Genomic DNA, 26,258 nt, shown 5'->3' with positions numbered 1-26,258 from the left:
CCTAGCCGGCTGAGGTGGTGGGAGAGCTTCTGTGGCCAAGCGCCCCTGCGGCGCTGGGCCACGCTCGGTACGTGGGACCGGGCACAGGAGGCGGGAAGGGCCCAGGTGTGGCCTCCCAAGCCCGGCCACCCGCACCGGGGCGTGGCCCCGCGCCCCTTTCCCAGCATGCCCCGAGCGCCCATCCATCGCTCGGCGCTCAGCGGCGCGCTCTGCGTTCGGCCCCGCCCCCTCGGGCGTGGTATTGCTGTCTCGGCGCTCGGCGCGCCGCTCTCCGCAGCGTTCGGTGGGCCCGTAGGTGAGTGGGCCCCGTGGGCCGGGCTGGGGGGTTCTTCCCAGGCCGCGCTAGTGCTGGTCGGGGCCCGGACAGGCCGTGCCTCACCCCGGGGTGGGGCTGGGCCGGGCCGGGCCGAGAAGCGAGGCCGGGGGCACGTGGGGGCGGGCCCGGTGCCCCTCCTCCATAAAGGACCCCTCCCCCCTGGGGTTTAGGCTGGGCCCAGCACGGGGCCGGAAGGGTTTGGGCCCCCTGAGACGAGCTGCATGTTTGGCACCTTCGAGGAGGCATGAAGAAGGCACCGCTGACTCAAAAGGTCCACATTGGCCATGGGGCTTCCTCAGTTCTCTGGGAGGTCCTGGTTGTAAGCTGCAGCCGGTTATTAAGACGGGAGAAACTGGCTGGTTCAGCCATTTGTGGGGGGTGTGATAGCTGCTCTGTGGGTCTTTTCCCAGGCACCACGGACGATGCTGCTTCTCTATCCGTAGCTCGGTGTTGGCTCGAGTGCAATGCCGCTGAAGAGCACGGGCCTGATCTGCTGCCGCTGAGACCTGTGGAGCCGTCATGGCATCGAGCTACCCGCCACCGTTCGATGACCCCGGGGAGGTGCGAGAGGGCTTTCTGTGCCCGCTGTGCCTGAAGGATCTTCAGTCCTTCTATCAGCTTCAGTCGCACTACGAAGAGGAGCACTCAAGTGAAGACCGGGATGTCAAGGGACAGCTCAAAAGTAAGAGGCGGTTGATGGGTGCTTTGCTACGTCCGGCTCTTGGGTAAAACTCCGTGCAGTGACAAATGGGTGCATTACAGACTCTGAAAAAGAGCCTGAAGTTTTGAGTTGCTAAAATACTGATTAAAATGAGTTGGGATGGAGAGGGCAAGCTCATTTTTTGTGCGAGTAGGGAGGCCAAAAAATTGCTATAGAGTTGCTAATTTTAAGGAAAAGCTTTTGTTGTTGTTTACTAACTTGTTGGCTGAAGTTAGGCACCTAAATAATCACTGGAATTCTCAGATGCCTAACTACATACATGAGTAACTCCTATTCTATACATAAGTAACTCCCATTAGTGCAAGCATCAATTCTTTCTTCAAGTACAAGCTTCCCCACTTTCTAGTCAGCTGACAAATTCATAGGCTAGTCTTCAATCTACACCCAGGGAATTTACATAGATAAGTTCTGTTATGTACATAGATAACTCCTATCAGTGCGAGCACCAATTCTCTCTTTACTGACATCAGTCACAAAGGCCAGTATTTCCATTCTGAATATATTATATTGCATTATATTTTCAAAACGGAAATATACTGGCCTTTTGTTTTTTGTGATTAATTTCAGTAAAGAGAGAATTGGTGTTTGTGCTAATAGGAGTTATCTTTGTATATAGTAGGAGTTATTTATGTAAATTCCCTGGGTGTAGATTGAAGACTAGCCTATGAATTTGTCAATTGACTAGAAGGTGGGGAAGCTTGTACTGGTCAGTTACAGCCCCTTCGTTGCTGGGTAGTTTGTCTCTGTTTATACTACACTTCTGTGGAGTTTAGAACACTTTTAGTTGGAGATGGTAAGTTTTTCTATTTGGAGATGGCAAAAGATTCAGTTCATAACTTCCTTGCACATATACTCTTAAATTTAGATGAAATATGCAGAAACAGTTGTTTTGTTTTATGCGTTTTCCTAGGAAGAGGCTTAGCTGTTTTTCCTTGATCTTGAATATTTACTGCTTTTTTAAAAATATCATTATGAGGACCTGTCAAAAGGGCACTTTGACACTGATATGTATTTAATTTTTTTTACTCTTTTAAAAGTCCTCACTTATTCTGCATTTTAATAAGTTTATTACAGTTACATTTTTATAAATCTAATTTACTTTTCGCCACTTTTGGCTGCTTGTTAGCTTTCAGTACTTTTTTCTTCTTGGTCAAGTAACACACACAGGTCAGTTTTTCTCTCTGTTTCTTGTGGGCTAAAACAATGCTGTAATATCTTAATTGTAGAGACTCCAATTGAATGTTCAAACCAAAGAACCAATATCATTTTCCCTGTTTTAAGAGAGAAAATGATTAGATTTTGTGAGCCCCCTCGACATTTTGATATCAAACACCTCCATGTTGGATTCTACTACAGCCTTTAATTTAGAATTTCATGCTGTAACTGTTCAAGCTTTTTTTATAATCTACATTTTTGAAAGATGTTGTTTTTATTTCCTGGCTTTCTATCAATCTTATTCAAACCACATCCAGTAAAACTCACCTTAGCATAAAAACCAACAAGATTTGCTTTTATATTAAATGTAGCATTCACGCTGCATGTTAGAAGTATTTTAAGCAATTTCTTGCTGACATCACTGTGTCCTAATTGCAGGTGGGTAAGACAAAAAACTCTTACCTGAGCTGTGTTAATGCCATATGACTCTCTCTTGGCTTTAGAGAGAAAAAACAAACAAACCAAAAATAAACTTGAGAGGAACAACATGTTGGAAATATGTAGCTCCTGCTGCCGTTTACAGCCTTATTTCTCTGGTTCACTTAACAATTCTGACAACTTCCAGATGAGTAAGATTAAGATTATTGTCTGAATTGGAGGGAATATCCTTGCTGGGAATTTTGAATGTGGGACAGTGACAAGTAAGGAGTGTGGGGATCCCTCATGGGTCTGTTAGTGTCACATAAGGACAACTTTCAACCTTGCTTCCTCTCCCCTATAATAACAAACAAGCTTCTTTGAGGTTCTGAGTGCTTCCAGCAAGAAAATTAGCACCCTCCACTTTCATTGGCTTCAAGGAGCTGTGGTAGCCAGGAACCTGGCAGCATTAAGCTCCAGATGTTTGTTATTTCTAGGTTCTTGTATATGTTACACTACAGAACACAAAACTCCCTGAGTTTTGTGCCTTTATCCCCTGAAGGGCAAGGGTCTCCCTGATACTGTCTGTGTGCAAAGTTGATTTTTTTTTTTCAAGCCTGTTGTCTGTGAAACATTTCTTGTTGGTTGTGGAGAATAGACTGGTGCTAAGGAGATATCACTTCTTCTTTTTACCCTGATAAACTGAAGAATATATTCTTAATATTGTTTTACTTTGTCAGCACTTGGTGTGGTTTCCACAGAGACATTACGGGTGCTGACAGACATGGAAAAAAGCTCCCAAAAACTTGCTTTACCACAAGAGGCAGTTAGTTCGACTTAGCTCTGCAGCATGTGTATAGATTGGGCACTTCAGCAGGGCTTTTTGGCGCTTTTTTCTAAAGCTGGTTCAATCAGGTGTTAAACAAAAGCACCAAAAAAAACCCTACTATAGTTGCACCTGGCTTGCCCAACATCTAATATGATGCCTTTTCTGGACATGCACTGGGCTCAGCATGGGGGTGCATGAATTTTAAAGTAGCTCCCTCCCTCTTTTTTTCTTTAACATCTGTGAGCAACCTACATGATTTGGAATGAGGAGAGAGAGTAAGGCTGCTGTCATGACTGGAATCAGAAGTGGTCCATGGGAAGAGAGAATTTCTCAGCTTTTTATGATATCTTTACTCCCAGGCCTGACTTCAGTGAGGCTGCCTTTATTGTATGGTTATTAAATATCAGTGTTGCAGTCTCTCTTTGAGGCTGAGGTCCACTTTAGGAAAAAATTATGTAATCTCTAGTGCACAGCAGAAGAGGGAAAGGGGCTTTTTCATGCACCTATTCCTTGACCCAAAGAGGCTTCATCAGTTTTGTATAGTACAAGACATTTGTTACAGTAAAGCAGTTTTCTTACCTTGTGTCATACTGCAACAAAAAAGCCCTCTATGCAGAAGGCTGAATAATGTAGCCTTTCCTGCAAAATGTTGTGGAACCCCAGTTTGTTACATTGCAGAAGACTGGTATTATGTGAAAAATGCATCATCCATTCAATTATAGAAAAACCATTCAATTATAGTGTTCCCAGTGAGATTTCTAGAACAAAATAAAAAGGCCAGATGGTTGCTTAATCAGCAAAAATGTGTTCAATTCTGCATGACACACACAAGCTATTTGTCTCCTTGAGAGTGAGGTCAAATTTTGCTCTTGCCTTTGTTTTAGGCCATATAGCCATAGCACGGAATCTGAGTAAATTTTAACTGAGTTAGTATTGGTAATTGGTAACAAGGTAGAAAACTGAGTACATCCTTAATATGTATGGCAAGGTGACATACTTATATTAAAAAACATAAAAACTTATCACCAGGCTGTTACATCAGTTTTCCATTTTTAGTAAATATGGTATAGTAACTTTGACTTGTTGCACCTATTATTTATGTGGTGGATTTGTATTGTGGAGTATTCTTTAATAGCTAAACACAGTATTTTAGCTTGATTATCAATTTTTTTTTAAACATGGGCTTTCCTGGAACTTAATACCCTCATGAAACTGGAACATCTTGAGCAAGATAAGGTATTCATGTAGACTTGGGTGAATCAGTCATGCTACTGGTAAACTCATGGCCTGAAAAATCAAATCTCAGCAGGGTGACTGAGTTTCCTTTTCTATAAAAATGGCAACTATTTTTTTACTTCTTTATTTGTAGTAAGGAATTGCTTATGGTGGTAACTCAGGCTGTTTTTGTTATCACTGTTTAATATATAACTGTTAGCAAAAATGTCCAGGCAAGGATGGCATGACCTGTATTATGACCAGGGATCCGTTTTTTTTCTTTTTCCTGAGGAGGGCAGCAGGGCAGGGAGCTTGAGCCCACAGTGGGTAGCCTGCCCCACCACGTCCCTTTCCTCCTGTGCTGCCTATCGGAGAGGGAGAGCTGGGCTCCATTCTCCACTCCCCAAGAGCAGCTGTGGGGGGAAGAGAGCTGTGCACCCAGGCCCCACCCCGTCTGGCAGGGCTGGGGGGTGGGGCGGGGCTATGGGTGGGGAGTGAGGGACACTGGCAGGGCCAGAAGGGTTGTGGGTGGGGAGTGAGGGGCCTATATCTGCATCCTGGTGAGTGAAGGGGGCAGGGGGAGCCCTGACGTTCCATGATTTAAAAAACCCAAAATCAAATATCAAAATTCATAGGTACTTAGAATTTATTTTATGATAGTCATTGAGGCACTGGTAGACTTTCATAGATCTCATAGACATTAGGGGCTCGACAGGACCTCATGAGATCGAGTTCAGCCTCCCTGGCATAGGCAGTAAGTCAGCTGGGATCAAGTGACCCCCAGCAAGAAAAACATCTACATGTTTTTTGAAAGAGTCCAGAGTAGGTGCCTGCACCACCTCTGGGGGGAGTCTGTTCCGGACCCTGGACACTCGGACTGTAAAGAATGTTTTTCTTATGTCTAGTCTAAACCGGCCTTCCTGGAGTTTGTGGCTGTTATCCCCAGGGGAGCTCTGATTAGCAGCTGTTCTCCCAGGTCATGATGTAGCCCTCTTATATAATTGTAGACTCCTACCAAGTCCCCCCTGAGCCTTCTCTTTTCCCAAGTGAAGAGTCCCAGATCCCTCAGCCTTTTCTTATACGGCCTGCCCTCCTGGCCTTGGATCATACAAGTGGCTCTCCTCTGGACTCTCTCAAGCTTTTCCACATCCCTCCTGAAGTGGAACAGCCCAAGACTGGATGCAGATCTCCAGCTGCGGTTTCACTAGGGCTCAGTAAAGCGGGAGGATGACATCCCTGGTTTTGCTTGAGATGCATTGGTGGATGCACGCCAGAGTTTGGTTTGCTTTGCCAGCCACAGCATTGCATTGGTAGCTCATATTCATCTTGTGGTCAGTCAAGACCCCCCAAGTCTCTTTTGGCTGAGGTGCTAACGAGCGTAGTACTGCCGAGCCAGTTGAAGGTTCTTCCTACTGAGGTGTAGCACCTTATACTTCTCTACATTGAAGGCCATCAGGTTTTGGTCAGCTCACCTTGAGAGCGTGTCCAAGTCGGCCTGTATCCCCAGCACATCCTGCAGTGTGACTGCCCACCCTCATAATTTGGTGTCATCCGTGAACTTTGCCAGTTCGCATCTGACTCCCGAATCCAGATTGTTAATGAAGATGTTAAAGAGTACTGGCCCAAGTACTGAGCTCTGAAGGTGAGTTTCCAAATTGCTTTAAAATTGTAAATATATCAATAAAACAGTGTGTTCAGTTGATATGTGTGTATATATATGTATGGTGGCTTTTCATTTTAATTGCAGATTTTGGGTTTTTAAATCAGAATTTTGGGTTTTCTTTTCTTTGTTTTAAAATCAGAGAATATGCAATTTTTAAACACAGAAAACTAGGCTCTCTTATTTATAACTTTGTTTCTTGAAAAGACAGGATACTACTTTCCAGTGAATACATGTGAGACGGTCCGTTTAGAATATGCACGTGATAGTGCCTTCTAGTTTGTGGTTTGCCATGTCCTCATGGGACTGCTTACCTGCTTGCTAATGGCTGCTTAATGAAGTAGATGTATTACATTTTTTTCAAATGTTCTCTCATTTGGTTCTTTGTCTAGTGCTTTTTATTTCACCAATAAAATATGTGAAAAATATGTCTGCCTCAGGGTACAGGGTATTCCTGTGAGCTACTGATAATGAGGCTGATAGTTTAACAGACAGAATTTTATTTCCATCAACCTGGGCCAAGTAAGAAAAATTTACCTTTTTATTATGTTATTATATTTCTTGGCATTTATGAAATGATTTTTCAATGTTGGAGCTCTTTGCATGCATCTGATTAATTCTCATAACACCCTAGTGAGCTGGTAGGTGAGTATTCCCATATCTTTACAGAAGGGGGAGCTGAATGCAGAATGTTAAAATGCCTTGCCAAGATTTTAGAGGCAAATATTGCAACAGGGATGAAAACATGGGGTTCCAGATTTCCAGCCCTTTGCTTGGGTCTGCTTGACTATGTCCCTCTTCCTCTAACATGTCTGAAGTAATGTGGCAGAATGCATTGCTAGTTAAACCATGTTCACTGCTGTGGTATGTCTAAATGACTCTTTAGGTTGCTTGCTTTTGTGCAGAGTGAGCGTAACGAAGTACTGTGAAGCAATGCTATTTGTAAGCACAACGTTTGGAAACAAAGGTACTGCAGTAAAGGCAGTTCTGTGTTTAAAACAAATGCCTTTGTAATGCCTAATGGAACAATAAACCATTTGCTGGTCGTTTTCTGTTGCTTTCTGTAGGTTCTGATCAGAAAGCTATGTTTATAGACACAGTTCTCTGCCTTGAGTCTTTGTCCCACTAATCCCACTAAATCCCAGCAGAATCACTGGGAACCAAAATACTGGAAAGTATATTACAGGATTGGACCTGATGTAGCAGTCTCTTAATTAACAGCTAGCTGCTTTAGATGGGATTTTTCTTGATGTGTTTTCAAGTAATGACTGATCCTGTTGCACTTGTTGCTGGGAGGTCTGGGTGCTGCCAACTGATGTCAGTTGTCCCACCCGACCACTGCCTGACAGAAGGACATGTAGTTCTAGACAACTGGCCACCTTGTCTGTGTAGGAACAAAGTCCATATTAAATTTGCGTAAAAAGAGAACTGGTTGTGCTGAAAGAGCTGAGGAACCTTACCATGATTTTAAGTGAATTGTGCTCAGAAGCTGCCTGCTTAGTGTTTGATCTGTTTTCCAGGTCTGGTCCAAAAGGCTAAAAAAGCTAAGAAGAAATTGTTGAAACGAGAAAGTGATGACCGAGCCGACGCTGGGTCTCAGGAGCGATATGAGTCATTCAGCTATGGCGGAGTGGACCCATACATGTGGGAGCCCCAAGAACTAGGTAAGAAGACAGGAAAGTTGTGTAGTGGCACCAGTGTGCGGGTGGCTGTCCTCTGGACCCTCTCCATGTTGTCCACATCCCTCCTGAAATGGGGCGCGCAGAACTGGACACAGTACTCAAGCTGTGGCCTGACCAGTGTTGCATAGAGGGGGAGGATCACCTGCTTGGCCCTACTTGAGATGCATCTGTGGATGCGCGACAAGATACGGTTGGCAGGGCTAACCGCGACCTCGCATTGTCGGCTCATGTTCATCTTGGAGTCATTAATGACTCCAAGATCGCTTTCTGCCTCCGTGGTCTCAAGAAGGGAGTTTCCCATCTTATAAGTGTGCTGCTGGTTACTACTGCCCAAGTGCAGCACCCTGCACTTGTGAATATTGAAATGCATCCTGTTTTTGTTAGCCCACCCCTGCAACCTATCCAGGTCTTGCTGCAGTCTTTCCCTCCCCACTAGTGCGCTCACCTCACCCCAAATTTTGGTATCAGCAGCAAATTTAAACAGGTTGCTTTTCACCCTGTTGTCCAAATCACTGATAAAGAAATTGAACAGCGTGGGCCCAAGGACCGAGCCCTGGGGGACTCTGCTGCCCACTTCCCCCCAGGTCGAATATGACCTGTCCACCACCACCTTCTGAGTACAACCCTTCAGCTAATCTGCAGTCCATCTGACTGTGTCGGCATCAGTGCCACAGTCGCCTAGTTTTTTAATGAGGATGGGGTGGGAGACGGTGTCAAAGGCCTTGCTGAAGTCCAGAAAGACTACGTCCACGGTGACGCCTGCATCCAATGCTTTTGTGACCTGATCATAAAAGGCAATCAGGTTGGTCTGACATGACCTGCCCCTAATGAAACTGGCTGCCCTCGAGCATCATCTCTGAAGCTGGCCCATTGCAGATGTGCTCCTTGATGATCTTCTCAACGAGTTTCCCTAGGATTGAGGTAAGACTGACAGGCCTATAGTTGCCCGGGTTCTCCCTCCTCCCTTTTTTAAAGATGGGGACCACATTGGCTATCTTCCAATCATCTGGCACCTGGCCCGAGCACCATGAGCGCTTGTAAAGCCATGCCAAGGGCCCTGCAATAACCCGTGCTAGCTCCCTCAACACCCTGGGGTGGAGAGGATCTGGACTCGCTGACTTGAACACGTCCAGCCCCTCCAGAAGCTCTCTAACCTGGTCCTCCCCAACCTGAGGTCTGGAGGCATTCCCCTTGAGTCCGTCTTGCATCACGGTGGGGAAGTCCCAGTCCCTGCACAAGAAAATGGAGGTGAAGAATTGGTTAAAGAGGTCTGTTTTCTCCTCTGGTGCAACCACCAGATTGCCCAGAGTATCTTGCAGGGGCCCCACATTTCCCGGTGCTTTCTTCATCCATATATATTTGAAAAAGGACTTTTTATTATCTTTGATCTTGGACGCTAGTCCTAGCTCTGTATCTGCCTTGGCTTTCCTGACAGCCCCCAATAGGCCCGAGCAGAGGAGGTATACTCCTCTTTGGAGATAGCACCCTCTTTCCACCAGGTGTACGCTGCCTTTTTAGCAATCGGGCATTCCCGTACACCCTTGGTGAGCCAGGGGGGCTTTTGTGCACTCTTGCCCTCCTTGCTTTTTGTTGGGATGGTCACCCCTTGGGCCCTGAGTATTGTCTCCTTAAGGAACGACCACTCATCTTGGGCACTGAGTTCCCCTGCCCTCGAGAAGCCCAGTGTCTCTCCCACTAATCTCAACTCATTGAAGTTGGCCCTCTTGAAGTCTAGGGCTACCGCCTTGCTGCAGGCCCTAGACACCCTGCGCTGGATGGTGAATTCCAGCAGGCGATGACCGCTATCACCCAGGTGGTCAAGGACCTGGAGGCCCCTTACCAGGTTGTCGCCTGTGGCCAGGTCCAGGTCCAACAGGGCATTTCCTTTGGGACTGTGCACCTCCTGAATTAAGTGGAGGTCCTGTATCTCGGCCAGCAACCTCTTGGAACGGTCCGACCTGGCTGACTGCTCCTCCCAGCAGATGTCCGGGTAATTTAAATCACCCATGACAACTACATCCTTCGCCTTAAGTGCCTCTGCAAGTTGGCCCGAAAATTCCCGGTCCAGCTCCTCCCCTTGGTTGGCGGGGTGGGGGGTGTCTGTAGTAGACCCCACTGTTAGATCCCTCTCCCCATGGCCCCCTTGTATCTTGACCCAGAGCACTTCAGCTTGCCCCTCCTCTGAACCTGTTCTTCTGGCAGAGGATGTGTATTGCTCCTTGACATAGTGCGCCACACCCCCACCTTTCCTTTCTTCTCTATCCCGCCTGTAAAGCCTATAGCCCCTCATGCTAACTGCCCAGTCATGGGATGAATCCCACCACGTTTCTGTAAGCCCTATTATGTCTGGGTTTGAACTGGCTATTCTGAGGGCAAGTTCCTCCTGTTTATTCCCCATACTACGAGCATTGGTATATAGGCATTTAAGGCCTTGCCTAGCTGTGGGTGCCACCCTCCGATTTGGGAGACTGTCTGGACCCCTGTTTCTTACCTGGGTACTCCTTGCATTTGTCACCTGTCTTGCTCGGGTGGTGTCTCCTCATCTTCCTGCGGCCCCCTCCCCTGACGAGGCTAGTTTAAAGCTTGTTGTAAGAGATCAGCCAACCTGGAAGATAAGACATGGGACAACCTATGTAGTTGTTGTGGAACTGCACAGATTATAAATCTGCTTAGAATTTGGTCTGCGTTGTGTGGAGTGGGGGTCATTTTTAATCAACTAGCTTAGTCTTTTGAGTAATATTTGGAAAAAAACCCACTACTACTTGATATGTCTGAGCCACAAAGCGTGGATCCAGGTGAAAAATTTCAGTGTTTCTGTATGGCTTATTTGGAGTCTGGTTTGGGTTGTGTTAGAGGCAGGCTGTTTGGCAAAGATTGAGAGCACTCTTACTATTGGATCCTAGGAAATGTGATGACATTGGTAGGGCTTTAGTTGGCGTAGAGTCCAGATGTAAACTCCATGATGCACTGTGTTGAGCTCAGAATGTTGACTGTTTCACCGGCAAGGCATCGAGGTATAAATTGGCCATGAATACGTTTAGGCTGGTAAGTAAGCTTCTAACCATCAGAGAAGTGAGGTTTGAAACAGCCTTCCCATAGGAGTAGTTGGGACAAAACTTGAGCTGTTCAAACTGGTTTATGAAAAGTACGGTATGGTATGGTTGTCTGCTGTTGCAGGAGAGTGGATTCAGTTTCCCTTCCATCCCCAAGCTTCTATAACCACCTTTGGAATGAGCCCTGTGTCTGGTACCAGGTTGTTGATTCTCAGTTAGAGGTAGGAGGGGCTGCGGTGCATTTATAAATACTCGTAATGTCAGACTGCAATATTGATTTCTTTTTCCATTAATATTGTAGTAAAAGAAAAACTAATAATTCACAACCATAACTTTGAGAATAAAATGTGAACTAGCATTCAAAAACCAAGTTGTACAGTGTTGAATTTCACATTTTTGAGGTGTTTATTTGGGCTGAGCTTTCATATTTGGCAGTTATTTTTCAATCCTTTAAGGGGGGAGGGAAGGAAAATGAAAATCTGGAAGAACTGCAGCTGTGTAGACTTCATAGCTTTGTTTCTTGTGCCAGTGGCAGTTACTAACTTAGACAGTGGGTCTTGAAAATGTAGCATTAAGTAAACTGTTGTCGACCTAGTAATTGTGGGATGAAGGAGAGAGTAATAGCGGGAGGCTTTTTTCCTGTTGTCGTTAAAGTAATGCTTGTTGTTTCAGTGGCTAAAATAAAGTACTCATGTCAGTGAAGGGAGCCACGAGATTGGGCTTTAATTTACATTTATATTCATAGCAGTGCTGTGAAAACACAGGATTCCAATTTGTCTTTAAAACCCTATTTGATGCTGAGAAACAGTGAGAAGAGACTGAGGCTCCCTTTCAATAATGCCTGAAACTGAAGGCTTCCCCAATCTGTTTCTTCTCATTCAGGTGCCATGAGGAGCCATCTTTCCGATTTCAAGAAACACCGAGCAGCCAGGATTGATCACTATGTTGTCGAAGTCAATAAATTAATAATCAGGTTAGAGAAGGTAAATTTGTTCCTTGATTTCCCATAAACCTACCGAATGCTGGGTGTAAAACTGTTTGCAGCTGGGGGGACACTGTTCATAATGCATTAGAAATGGTGGCACTTAAATTGTAAATGTTTTTTGCACATCGTTTTCTTTGATGCCTTGTGCTTGGCTCAGTCCTGTACAAATAATTGTTTCTTAGATTGTGTTCCATATACTTTAAATGGCTTTCTGCTACCCCAACACCAGCGACCATCCATCTCCTTAAATGCTATAACTTTACCTTGTCTTGTCCAATTCTGTCTGCTATATTTGGAAGGAGGTACCTAATCTCTTATTATTATAGCCACTGTTGTGTGCTTTTAAGATTTTTAACTATGTTTGCGTAGATACAGCACTGATGGAGATTACAGTAGTACCCAGGATACTGTATTTGTTCAAGTTATGTGACCTTCTCAGTTCAGGTTCCTGACTTTTATTTGTGGAGTTGTGTGTGCTAATGTTGCTCTAGTAAAGTGGGAAAGATTATATAAAAGATTAATTTAAAGAACAGATTACCTTTTAGAAACCAAGAGGACCCGGTTGGGATTCTTGCTTTAAAAATGCCATGTGTAAATCTCGTGAATGTTTTGTGAGATTTACCTTCTAAATTTTTTGCTTACTTTTTGCCAGCTGACGTCATTTGACAGAGCAAATACAGAGTCAGCTAAGATAAGAGGTTGGTACAAGCTTACCTCAAACTAACTTGCTTTTGACCAAATGTTACATTTCACAGAAGTTCTACAATGTGTTTTGTTCCCCTTCTCCCTCCCCCTGCCCCTGCGATAGCAATTGAGAAATCTGTTGTGCCTTGGGTCAGTGATCAGGATGTCCCCTTCTGCCCGGACTGTGGTAACAAGTTCAGCATTCGGAACCGACGTCACCACTGCCGTCTTTGTGGGTCCATCATGTGCAAGAAGTGTATGGAGCTTGTCACCCTGCCCTTGGCAAGTGAGTACAATAGGTTGGTGACAGTCCTAGCTTTGTCTGGGAACACAAGCTATGTCTTAGTTTTTGTGCCACTAGAGTGTAGACAGTAGAAAGCAGCTATGAAGAAGTTACTGCTGTTTTGGAGCATGTCCCACTAGGAAATGGAGTTAGTTCCTCATAGATGTCTCCTTTCATTGCCAGATCCAAAACCAGTGACTTCTTCCCCAGTTTCCCTTTTTAAAACTTTTTCTTCCTTTGACCTCTTATATAATCCATAAAGAACTGACCATGAAAGAGGTATTGGAACGTTAAGGCCACCATTAGTGTCTCCCAGTATCGAAGGAAGCAGAGTGCTGTAATGGCAGAATACAGGCTTATCTGTAAGCATAACTACCAAGATTGAGTGTCAGTCTGAGTTTCTCATTTCTGTTTTCCCCAGGGTGTTCCTTTCCTGTCACTGGTTTTTTCTGGTTGGCATTGTCAGCCATCTTGATTTTCCTGAAGGACTCCTTTAATATTGGCAGCTTTCATTTTTGGTTGGAAGCATAAGAGAAACATTGTGTTCTCCATAGAAATAACCCCTATTTAAATATTCCGTTCTGGCTTTAATAGCTGAATTCATCATAGCACCATCACCCCTCTTCTTCTTCTTGCTTTCTAACCAGTAAAACTAGTGAGGAGAGGTAAATAGACTGCAACAGGAGCCTGTCTTGATAAACCAAAGCTACCAGGTGCTGTTCCTGGTAGGTGGGAGCAAGGTCTAGGAATTAGAAGTCAAGAGAGACTAATTTTAGTCCTCACTGTCATTGACCCTCTGACCTTGGGCAAATCGTTTAAAGTCTGTGCCTGAATTTACCCGGATCTAATATTGGTAGGCTTAATTTGTTGAAGTTTGTAACATTTTGATTTCCGTGATAATTACTGAATTGTCTGTGTGACTTTTTTTTCAGGCAAACTCACAAGTGCCAGCAAAGAGGCCTTAGCCTCTCACACCAGCCCAAACTCTTCGCCTAACAGTATCCAGGGGTCCCGTCGTGGCAGCATTAGCAGTGTAAGCAGCGTGAGCTCAGTTCTTGATGAGAAGGATGATGACAGAATCCGCTGCTGTAGGCATTGTAAAGGCACCCTGCTGAAAAGAGAGCAACAGATTGATGAGAGAGAATTTATTCCAGAAATCGTGAAACTCTATGAGGTAAATTTAACCTGTTATGCTTCACCTGATTCCGTACATTGGCAGTGCTCCCCAGTGGTCCTTATCTTATTCTCCATCTGTCTTTCCTTGTCCCTGGACCATTCACATCTCAGTGAAACTGTGGAATACTGGGTATTGAGACCCCTTCACTAGATGTCCTATATAGTGCGCTCTGTACTAATTAACCACTTGTGTGCACCTGAGTTGAGAAGCATTTTACTTTGTGACTTGTTTTATTTCTAAACTGTAAAAGATACTTGAAGCACCTTCCAAATTCTGGTCTTCCTAAGGTGGGATTGTGCATAGAAGGGATTTAAAAGAAATGTGGTATGCAGATGTTCATATGTCTGCACTTCATAAGCAGATTGTACAAAATTAAACTTTATCTAGTTGTTTTTATAGAGACTAGAGGCGGCTGGCCTGACCAGCTTAAGAAAGTAGTAAAAAGATATGGCTTGAGCCTTTTTGCTTCTGGAATGCATTTGAGCCCAGAACCTAGATGAATAGGAATTGAAAGCCATCTGGTGGCTTTTTAAGGTATCTGTGCAATGGGTTGACAGATTTTAATTGAGTTGCCAACAAACGGTAGGGTGTTCCTGCAAAAAACACCAAATCAGCCAGCAGTAAAAGGCCTTCCTTAGCAGTCTTCTCAGAGACCAATGGCTTGAAGAGATCACAATATTTTTTTTAAATAGCTACTCCTAAGAAATGTTCTCTACACTTAGAGAGCAATGATAGGGCAGTGTAAAGAATCTTCCCCTACTCCTTCTCCTCTATCTGGGCTGAGCATAAACAGGGGACAACGTTATCTTGAGTCCCAATTGACAACTTTCATCCATAGTCAGTTAGACATAGACCAGCACCATGTAATGACATACAAATGACACTGCTACTGTGTTGCATGAGGAGAATCGGTATGTAGAACTAATGGAGACAAACTGTGTTTTAACTTGTCAACTTTTATTGATTTTTAATTTAAAAAAGAAACTCAGACTTTGCATGGAGAAGATTGACCAGAAGGCCCCGGAATACATAAGGATGGCAGAATCGTTGAAGTAAGTCAGTTGTCTGCTTGTTACTGTTTTGTGCTTATTTTTTTGCATATCGGTGATTCTTTCCTTAAGCCCCTCCTCCAAATAGCACAGAAAGGAAGATCTCTTAATCTGTACTAAACCCCTCAATACAGAGTGAGAATTTCACTGTATCCAAATCTGTGACAGAAACTAAGCTAGTAAATGTAAATGTCTTGGGTCATTGGTGCTTACATTAGACTTGATGGGTTTCATCGTTGCAATTCTGGTAGGCTTTCCGACAGACAGCTGGAATATCTGAAGTTCAGACTTGACTGAGGTGCAGAGGATACTTGGCCACATCATCAGGGTGTAGAACGTTTTAAATTGTTACGTGTTTCTGGGAATGAGGGGGGAAAGTATAGAATATCAGTTCAAACCCTATGCAGAATGAGTGAAATCCTTGCTTTTTTTGCTCAGTGTAAGTCTTGCCACTGACTTCAGTAAAGTCCAGATTTCATTTTCTAATGCTGCAGGGCACTGGACAGTTAAATAAAAATGAGGGTTTTTTCCCCCAAGGGGTTTGGATTTTAGACCAGACCTAATACAAAAGAGATGCTTCTCAGTGTAGGAGGAATTGTGCGGAATGTGGTCAATTGTGTGGAATGTGATAGGAGCTGAGTTACTGAGAAACAGAAGTTATAGGAGACAGTCAAACATTTCTTGATTGCAAAGAGTTGGGGGTCAACATTGACATTTTAGCAGGAATTAATAGGTTTATGGGAGATACAAGAAGGAGAAGGAAGCTCCACTAGAGGGGTAGTGGGGTATTAAATGAGCTGAATTTCTATTATTTAGCCCAGTTATATTATCTGTGCTGTTGGTTCCCAATTGCTTCCAGAGCAGCTCAAGACAAGTGGCAAAGCTCAGCCCTAGATGGTGTTTTTGCTGTGCAAAGTCAGCTCTTCTAATTTACCTATTGTCTTTGCTTATCTTTGTGAAGAGCATTGCGATCCTCTGGTGACAGGTTGCTGAGAGCTACAAAGGGAGATTGTTATTGCACCCTCTCCATATTCGGTACTTAAAAATTCAAAAAGCCAAATGAGTTGATTCATCATATATTAATAGGTGATGTTAGGGTTTCCTCTTGAGGCTTACTCCCTGTTCAGATTGGCTTACTTTGTTTACCTTTTGTGCCTAGACAACTCATGAGGCAATACTTGGATTCCCTGGTGGTGCATATTAAAAATACAGTACAGTATAGAACCTCAGAAACTTGCATTAATGACTAGGAAGATGCATTATGGAGCCTAGAATTTTTGCAAATTGGCAAATAAACTCTCAAACTCAATGATAAATCAAAGATCTCGCATTACTCTGTGTATTTAGGATGTTCTAGGAGGTGGTGTTATGCTTTTATTAAATGATGTTGTAGCACCCAAAATACTGTAACTGCTTTCCAAACGGTAGTGCTGATTTTAATTATTTATGGTAGTCATAGACACTAAAATTTGAAACATAATTTAAAAAAGAGTGTTTTAATAGTGAGATATCACTGTGGCACTTTTTTGTTGCAAAAAAAGAATCCTTAGGTGTACAGATTAGCCAAATGTAGTGTAGTGTGCATACAGTCTTCAGATGAGAACACTTATTTGTAAAATCACAGTAGCCTTGTGTGAAATGTTAGCATTTGCAAATATGCCATTGCCTTTACTATATCAGAGAAGTTTCCATATATGTGTCTTAAATAAAACATTAACTGCTTAAGACATTCTTATCGACCATGAAAGTCGGTACTAAAGTCAGGGGTGTACTTGGTAGCCATGTTGGTCTGAGACAAGAAGACGTATGAAAACTAGAACTCGTGGTTCAAAAACTATATCTATTATTATAAAAGGTATCATTTTGGAACTGAGAGTTCTAGTTTTTTGTATGGTACCAAAGTCAGGCACTTAAGTTCTAGGTAAGTATGCTTTAGAAATAGCTATACTTAGATTTGCTGTTTCCTGTTGAAACTTTTTTTTCAGGATAGGTAGTGAAATCTGCGTCAGACATCTATAGCCAAATCTCAGTGGCAGAAAGGAAGATAATGATTATAGTCTGTCTGAATGTAAAGTCCTTTTAGTAAATCTTACATCTTCTGCAGTAACTTTTCTTAGCATATCTGTTGTGGGCAGGACTGCAGGGCTATCCAGTAGGTGGCATGTGGGTTGCATGTGGCCCAAGAGTGGCCAAGTTGCAACTCCTGGGTTCCCACTGTTTATTTTGTCCCTTCACTTCTTCCCCACTGCATTTGGCTGCTGCTGCAGTGCGCTCTGGGGTGGAGGCAGGATGCAGCAGCCCTGAAACCCCAGCTGCAGCACGTGATGTGGTGCATTGCAGGGAGGTGAGAATGAATCTGAGGCTGCACAGTCAGAGTGTGAGTGTTTGGGGGACTGGGGGGGGTGGGGCAGGACACAACTAGTATCTGGGCAGCGTTTTCTGGGGAGAGAGGAGGCACCATTTAAAAGTTGGACAGCACTTCCTTACTGTATTCACAGATATATTTCTTTCTTAGTGCGGGAGAGACCACCTACAGTCTTGAACATGCAAATGACCTGAGGATAGAAATCCAAAAAGTATATGAGTTAATAGATGCCTTAAGGTAAGGAAGAATATTTTTAAGAGGTATCTCTTAATTTAGTGGGTGGCCTAACTTAACAGGACAGTGTCCAAGACTTAATGAAAATTATATCAAATAGAAATTTTATGAAACAGCAAAAATGAAATGATTCTAGTAGAGTTTGAATGGGAATATTAAAAAACTAAACTCTACGGTTAGTCTACATTTATGGAACCCCCTGTGCACACTGCAACTGTCTGCTTAGTCAGAAGAGATGCAGGCAGCTTGCCCACTCAGTTTTAAAAAGGCTTGATGCTATTGCTGTGCCTCCTGTCACTTTTTGTGATTTTTACATGCTTGTTTCCCAGCCTGTGCCTGTAGGAAGTTATAGTGAAAGTGACCATACCCAGGGTGCTAGCAACTACACAGAATCAGCAAAGTGAAAAGTAATTTTTTCTAAACTTTTCAGTTAGAGCAATTGTGTCAGTTGTAAGAGTATGTGAAGAGAAATCCTGCTTCTGTCTGCATGTAGGTTGACAGTGCCTCTCTAAAACCAGCATCCTTTGAATTTTTCTCACTGTTGGCCCTTTTTTTTTTTTTCACCCATGTACTCCTGCTTAGTTTCATAGTTTCATATCGGAAGGGACCTAGGTGCTTATTTTAATGTGACCGTTATTCCTGGTCACTCCTGGCAGCGCACGGGGGAACAGGGACTCCCCCAATACCTGTAAGAAGTATTTTGACTCTAGGTTTGAATGAAGATCCCCAACCACATCCCAAAACACTACAACTTCAACGAATGATCAGATACTCAGCTACACTTTTTGTACAGGTAAACCAGCACGCTTGGGTACTCCTAGCAGTTTAGCAGTGAAAGAGCATGGAGGTCAGGGGCAGAGGAGAGATGCGGTATTTGCCTTGGATCAGTTTTATTCTATGTTTACCTCTGCTGCTGCAGCTGTACTGGTGACTGCACTTCAACTAGATAGTGTAAAGCTATCCTGGGTGTGTCTTGAGGAGCTGCAGTCACAGTTATGACCACAGTGTAGATGGACAGTGTCTCTTGTGCATGTTGAGGACTAGTTAGAAGAAATCTGGGGTACATGGAAATGGGCAGTTAGCAGTGGGAAGTGCTGTGTACACCTTAATAATTTTCTCCAGGAAAAGCTGCTTGGCCTGATGTCCCTGCCAACCAAAGACCGGTATGAAGAACTGAAAGAAAAAAGAAAACAGGAGCTTGAGAGAAAACTACAAATGGTAAGGGCAGCTAGAGGTGTGAACTTGGCTTTCAGTGCATGAGGGCCTACTTCTGCAACCAGTTTGTGCCTGCTCAAAGGAGCTGCTTTGTGCTTCAGTGCAACAATGCGTATTGCATAACTTTTCACAGCACTAGATGCTTTTTTTTTTTTTTTTTTAAATGGCTTTTAGGGACCTGGATGGATTAGGATTCCTTCTGCAGAGGAAGTAGAGGGCTGTTGGGAGGATGGGGTCAGTAGCTGACCAGGACCATGGGGTATATTTTGAAGGAGTAAATGGAAAAATGTGAGTCCTTTTTCTTCAGTTCTTTGGTGCAGTTGCCTGAGCTGGGGCACATTTATCTTCTGTTCAAAGGCTTAATCTATTGTGTGTGATGATATTTCTATCTATTCTATTTATGACCCTTTTAATGCTGTGTGATCATCCATTACAAAAGTGTCAGGAAGAGGCTTGATCAATTTAATTTTCAAGTCGGATTAGCACTGCTCTGTGCACAGGTTCATCATAATGCATGTTTATAAGTGAACCCGGACATCGGAAGCGATAAGAGAGTTATATGTTTTCTATATAAAACTCTGCCAGTGTAGGTAAAGATGAATATAGACGGCCCTGATGGAGTTTGAGTTATATTTCAAACATGATGTTTGCAAGTACAAATGAAGTCAAGAAAAAACATCTGGTTGTCATTATGAACTCAAACATTTTCTGAAATAGGAAGCATAGTTCTTTCTGGGAAATGGTTATAACGTGAACTTTGCAGGGGAGGGAAGGGGAATGGGATGTAGGTACATCTTTGCACATTGATCTAGAGCAGGGGATGGCAATTATTTCAGTTAGAGGGCCACAATGATTTTTGGTAAGCTGTCAAGGGCCTCAAGGGAGCCCTGCCTCTTGACCCTCCCTCTGATTGCCATTTTGGGACTAAAGTTCCACCCCTAATCCCTGGCCTCTGCCACCAGAAGTACTCCTTTTGGGAGAGGGTTTGCTGTCTTGGATTAAAAAAACAAAACCCAAATCAAAAACTAAATATCAAACATCTGCTATAACATATTATAATTATATTTAAAAAAATATTTTTGTCCTGATTTACATGTGTTTCTGTAGTGTGCGTATATATAGAAATGATTGCATAATAGCTCAAAATAAAGTCTTACTCTTGTATATTGTGGGGGGGTGGCTGTGTGGGGCTTTTGGGGGGGGGTTCTGAAGGGGTGTGGGAGTGTGTGGGCAGGTGTGAGGTGGGGGATATGGAAATGTGAGAAGGGGAATGTGGGTGGGGAGAGTGGGGTGGGCATGGGTCCCCCTCCCCACCCGGCATGGTACACAGCCCTTGCTGGTGGCAGCAGCAGTGGCAGGTCCTCAGGGTACTCCTGGCCTGTTGGTGGCACGGGGCTCTGGCTGAATCCTGGGAGCTGCATGTGGCAGCATGGAGCCAAATGGTGCGTAGACCAGGAACTGCAGAGAGTTATGTGTCATTTGGCTCAGGCAGGCTCCATGCATCTATGTGCAGCTTACCACTGGAGTGCTGGAAGCCCCACGTGAAAGCACAGAGCCGGCCTGGTATGGAGCTAGCCTGGTCTGCTTTGAAGGCGTGTACCAGCAGGCCAAGTCGGGTGGGCTCTGTCTTGCAAGTGCAGCTCCTGGGATTCAGCTGGAACAGTGAGCCACCAGTGGACTCTGCCTGCAGTGGGCCAGAAGTACCCTGAGGGCCTTCTGCTGCTGCTGCCACCACCAGTGGGGGCTGTGTGCTGTGGTCGGGCAGCTCACCCCCACTTACCCTGGCCCAGCCCCTTGTTCCTGCAGGCAGGAGCTCCCCATCCCACTCACCAACTGTGCAGTTGTGCGTCATTGCACTGCTTCCACGTGGGGCTCCCAGATGGAGTGCTGTGAGCCCACAGAGGTGGAAGTACAGAGCCTGCCCGGTCCAGTGGCGCATGACCTCTGAAAGCTCACCTCCCACCAGTTTTGAGGGGCAGCCATGGGCTGGTAATAATTGTTTTTTGGAGAGGCACTGTGAGCTGGATAGAATGGCCTTGGCAGGCCAAATTCAGCTCATGGGCTGCCCCGATCTAGAAGCTAGCTAAAAGAGGAGGTTTCTGAGGTGAAAGAAGTGCCTTCACTTGCCTTGTGTAAGCATGGCAAGCCTCATGCAATTTAACTAAAGAAGTTTGTAGAGTGGAGGGAGGATGTTTTAATTTCTTCTAATAGGCCATCACTGTACAGAATATGGTGTTCATTAGTGTAAGCTGTGTCCCAAGTATAATTACAGGGCAGGATGTTTATAACTACTTTTGTGTGTAGGAGGGAGGAGCGACTAAGTACATATGCAGTTATAGCTGTAGGTCTTACACTGCTCCATCTTGCACGGAACAGAAGTAGCTTGTCTTGTTGTCATGCTTCGCATTTTTCTCTTGCCATGAGTCATCTATAGGTGACTCCTAATACAATAAATGATGCATCTCTTACATTGTTCCTATACTCTGAATAATTTTGAGATAATGAAATAAAAAAAGGCATTGCTGAAATATTTTAAGACTTGTATCTGCTGCAGAATTCTTAAACAGACACCATCAACTTAAATTTGTACAAGTATTTTAAAATATTGTTTCTGATGGAGCAACCATCAAACTGACTACATTCCACTCTTTCTAATTTTTTTAATTGGTTTTGTGGCTCCCCTGTTTTGTAAAGATTTTTTTTGTTTTGTTACAAGGTGGCTCCAGTGTGATACAAATTCAGAAATCAGGCAAAAGCAGCTAACTCCTTTCAGTTGTATTCCTCTTGAATGCTGATTGTACCTGTAAATAGAAGATTTTGGGGGGGGGGGAAGAGTTCTCAAGCTCATGGTGTTCCCTTTTAAATCTTGTCTGTCTCAGGCAGCACTTGAAACACAGAGAAAACAAGAGGAAAAACAGAAAGACATGGTCTCCAGATCCTCAGCTGCACTTAATGGTGAGGTATCTCATCTAAAGAAGGCCACAGTAAAGAAATCTGAAGGTTGGTTGCCTACATCCAGTGCATCTCGCCAAAGGGAGATAGCAGACCCCCTGCTTCAGCAGATTGATAATATTACATCCTTTATTAAGCAAGCAAAGACAGCTAATCGGATAGATGAAGTCCGTATGTTACAAGAGAACCTGCGGCAACTTCAGGATGAGTATGATCAACAGCAAACTGAGAAGGCTATCGAGCTTTCTAAAAGGCAGGCTGAGGAGGAAGAAATGCAGAGGGAAGAACTTCAGGTCCTTTGTGAAAAGGAGTGGGAAAGGGAGCGGCACAAAGCAATGTCTCAGCACTTAAGGACACGTTCCTTAGACTTCAGAGAAATAAAGCAGCACCAGCATGAGGTTGGGAAAGAAAATCGGAACCTGATAGCGCATATATTGGACTTGGATACCACTCAAATCCAAAGCAGCCCCATCTCCAAAACACCTTCTCCGAATGCTGTTGAACAACTGGCAAGTGAAGAGAAAACAATCTTCTCAATTAAAACTGGAGAAGCTTCCCAGTGTGACAGAGACCAAAATCAGATATCATCTCTAAATCCTTTTGAAGATGAGGCAGCTAATGCTCTAATAGATGAAGACCTTACCAACCCTTTTGCTGAAGATGCTGCTCAAGTGACTTCTTTCCCCACCAGAGCCCTGCATAATGATAAAAAAGAATATAATCCATTTGAAAACGATGAGGAAGATGAGGAAACAAATGGGGCAGCTGTGAGTTCTCCAAACCCTTTTAAGGATGATAGAGACCCATTTCAAAAGGGTAGGGGTGTTCAGAATTCTGGGAATCCATTTGAAGAGTCATCCTCTACCAATCCCTTTGAAGTTGATGATGAGATCTTGGGAGAGGAAGTTATAGAAGAAGAACTGCTTCTCCAACAGATAGATAATATTAAGGCTTACATCTTTGATGCCAAACACAGTGGACGGATGGATGAGGTGGAGGTACTGACAGAGAACTTGAAGGACCTGAAACGCACATTAGCAAAGCAAAAGGAGAAATCCAACTGCTGAAACTAATATCTTCACAGAAAAATAACTAGTCCACTGTTTAATGCTGGTGCATGGAACAAGTGGAATTATAAATAAGGAGCACAGGTTACAAGAGGGAATTATGGAAATCTTGAATTTTATGCACTTTTGTTTAGGTGTTTCCACTACTATTCAGACTTGGGGAATGAACATGAGGAAGGATGCTAGTGCTATTGTTCTCAGACATATTTTTTAATGAGAATTTTTAAATTAGTTTGGTTATAACCACATTTTTAAATGTTACTTATTCCTATCACATGCTTATTTCTGGTCAGAATTACAAACTGCCAGTGGGGAAACCAGTGGTTGAGAAGTCTGACAACATAGAAGTCCGACTGCCATCTTTCCCTCTGATTTTGTTGCAGTATTATAGATTGGCCTTTCAAATTAATACAAAACCAGAACTAGTACCTAAAAGTTCTATGCATCATCTCTGTCCCCTAAGAATAATGCAAGTGAGGTTAGCTTAAAATGCCTTCATATTGTAGAAGAAAGTGCTGTTAAAAAGCAGGCTGCTACAGTTCTTTAAGCTGCAAAATACAAGGCTTTCGAACAATTTGTGCAATGTAAATGTTTAAAGGGATTTTAGGGATATAAGAGACCATACGTAAGTGATCCCCTAAGTGTAACTTTTTTTTTTTTGTTCATAACAACTTCCAGGGAAGCTTTGATGCTGCCATTTTGTTTCTCCATCTTTTTAGCTACTGACATCTGTTCTGGGCCCAAATGACAGGAATTAAAAAAATAGAGGTCTGAACTGTGTTTAGGGGAGAGCTGTTCCTGGAGAGAAATAAAAAAATCTAGCTTCCCCATTTAAGAGGAGAGCAGCAGCACCATTTCAAGCTGTATGGAGGAAAACTTTGAATTCCTAATGACTTCTTTGAAAGCTGCACATTCCTTTAATCTGTGGGTGACAGAATGATCATGTGTGTCCTACCTGTGAGACTGGAACCCTGTTGATGTAGCACTCCAGGGACAGAAACCTTGTGTGCAATGGGAAAGCTGAAAAGCTGCTGTACTGGAATATTATGAAAAAGTTGGGACAAAGTTTGGGATTCATAATGCCTTTCAGCCATTTGACTTGAAACCCGACTTAATTCCTTTTAAAGGGAATCAAACTCAACTGCCATGCCTAAGAAGAATGAATGTATTTTAACTTCCAAGCAGATGAGGCTTTGTTAGGATCTGCGTGAATGATGCCCAGAATTAGACACCTAAATTCTGGTACCTACATCAAGATTTGCTTCAACAGGAGGTGCAACAGCCTGTATCTCTGAAAAAAAAAAAAGCATCCCGTTTGTCTATGTCTTCCACATTTTTAGATTTAGATTTTTCATTTGAGGCACCTGTATGTGAAAGTCTTTTTTGGTCTAAAATGAATGTGGGTTTTAAAGATGAAATAGAGAATGGTTCAGGCAGACCGCACCACATGGCACTACTAACCAGTGCACAAACTTGCAGATATGAATGGGTATGGGGTGGGGTGGGACATTTGTTTTTTAACTTCATTTCTGATAGTTGGGCTAGCGTGGTTCTAACCTGAGCATCACTTTAACCTACACCTTTTAAAAATATCTCTCTGCCTAAAATTCACAATCCGGTTCAGGGTAGCTTCCCATATTTTTTTTTCCTTAGGGACACTTAGCTAGTAACTAAATTAAATAGTAATTTTAGAGCAGTTGCATAGAAAGCAGGCTTTCCTAAAAACCCCCCAACTAGTAGCACCCAAAGCCTGCAGTTATAAATTGAGCACTTACAGGTTGTGGCGTTAGAATTGGACGTTGGGTCTCAGTGGGCTATTTAACTGCATTTTGCATTGGGTTAAACCCAATGTAACAGAATTGTTTTGTAGGTGTGAGAAACGCATCCATATCTCAGAAATCCTTTCTGGCACCTCTAGGGGTGGCAGTGCAGGGTTCATCAAAGTAGGGCAATGTACATCACAGCTGGCTTTGAGTTTAATCAATCTGCAAAGTGGTTTACATTTTTAAGAGGGGGAACTACTAAACAGTTACTTATCCAACGCTGAACTGTTCACATTAGAACAGGGCTGGTTCTGGCCCACGATTTCTCTTGTTCTCAACTTCAAGATGAAATGACTGGTTCAGTGGCTTCAGCTTTTTACATTGAAAATAGTGGTTTTCTTCCTTGTTGCCAATATCCTGCCTTGTTTGTATTTTATAGTCTAACACACTAATTACGTATACTTATTGTACCTGTAACTTAATGTATTTTTACAAGCAGATAACATACCACACTAGTGTACCTCATGATCTTGGTCCATGTTAAATGAATAGACTAGATTTTATGTTAAAGTGATAGATCTCCAAAGTGAAAAATGTCATGGCTGTGTATGGACTGCTACGGAGATCATGTTGTAAAGCAGAATGAAGACATCCTACCATCAAGTGAAATAACTAGCATTGACATTTGTTAAACTTGCATGCACTACTCTATATACTGAAACTTTGTAAAGAAACTAAATAAAATAACATGTTTATTTTGTTGTGTGCGTGGTAGGTGGAAAGTGTTTTTTAAATGGGGATTTTTTTTTAATCCAGAGGATGGGACGAAGGGTCAAATTTACTAAAGTTCTTTAGTTTATAATCTTTAACATACCACCATTTTATGGTATCTTCTTTTGAAATCTATATCCTTGCTTCCTAGTAAGATAAATGTAGTTGCACTTCTGCTGATTACATACTTATTCTTACATCTCTTGCCCCCGTATGAACGTAGTTAAGAAATTACTTTTCAGTTCAACTCTTATGTACAGTGATTCTACTTCACACTATTCATGGAAAAGAAACTTATACTGCTGCCTCCATGTTATGGGGTCATGCAATTAGTCAGATTGAAAAGGTGACAGGCTTGTTAGCATCTTTACAGACAGCTTATCCAAGCCTTGGAGTTATAGTTCACTTATAGTGCAGCAAACATGAGTCTGCTTAGAGCAGTGGTTTTCAACCTTCTTTCATTTGTGGAAACTTGGATGGAGGCGCAGGCCCCTTTAAGTTGTAAGCATGGGTACTGAAATGCTTTCAATCTCTCACCTTTTGAAGACACCTCAGTATATAGACCTCCTGGGTCTGCAGACCATGTTTAGAAACATTGGCATAAATTTAGTTCTGCAAAAAATGGTCTTTTAGTCTCAATTTTCTTCATCTCACAAATCTCACTG

General features: G+C 43.2%; 2 protein-coding genes across 2 annotated transcripts; one reads left to right on the top strand and one right to left on the bottom strand.

The window, feature by feature from the left end:
• Positions 1-188: 188 nt before the first annotated feature.
• On the top strand, positions 189-25,589 carry RBSN (rabenosyn, RAB effector). Its single transcript, XM_090021565.1, has 12 exons — positions 189-295; positions 727-998; positions 7,834-7,977; positions 11,931-12,031; positions 12,686-12,731; positions 12,842-13,003; positions 13,933-14,174; positions 15,159-15,229; positions 17,742-17,828; positions 18,522-18,618; positions 18,948-19,043; positions 21,920-25,589. Exons 2-12 carry the CDS (start codon positions 836-838, stop codon positions 23,057-23,059), a joined length of 2,349 nt encoding a protein of 782 aa, XP_089877691.1. The 5' UTR covers positions 189-295; positions 727-835; the 3' UTR covers positions 23,060-25,589.
• On the bottom strand, positions 7,986-17,733 carry LOC149855869 (uncharacterized). The gene is made up of 2 exons (XM_090021563.1): positions 15,440-17,733; positions 7,986-10,600 (listed from the first exon to the last, which is right to left on the bottom strand). Exon 2 carries the CDS (start codon positions 10,391-10,393, stop codon positions 9,398-9,400), a length of 996 nt encoding a protein of 331 aa, XP_089877689.1. The 5' UTR covers positions 10,394-10,600; positions 15,440-17,733; the 3' UTR covers positions 7,986-9,397.
• Positions 25,590-26,258: the final 669 nt, after the last annotated feature.

This window comes from Crocodylus siamensis, chromosome 11 (assembly GCF_052110815.1).
Source record: "Crocodylus siamensis isolate JL-2025a chromosome 11, ASM5211081v1, whole genome shotgun sequence".
NCBI lineage: Eukaryota > Metazoa > Chordata > Crocodylia > Crocodylidae > Crocodylus > Crocodylus siamensis.
This window is presented reverse-complemented; position numbering and strand designations above follow the sequence as displayed.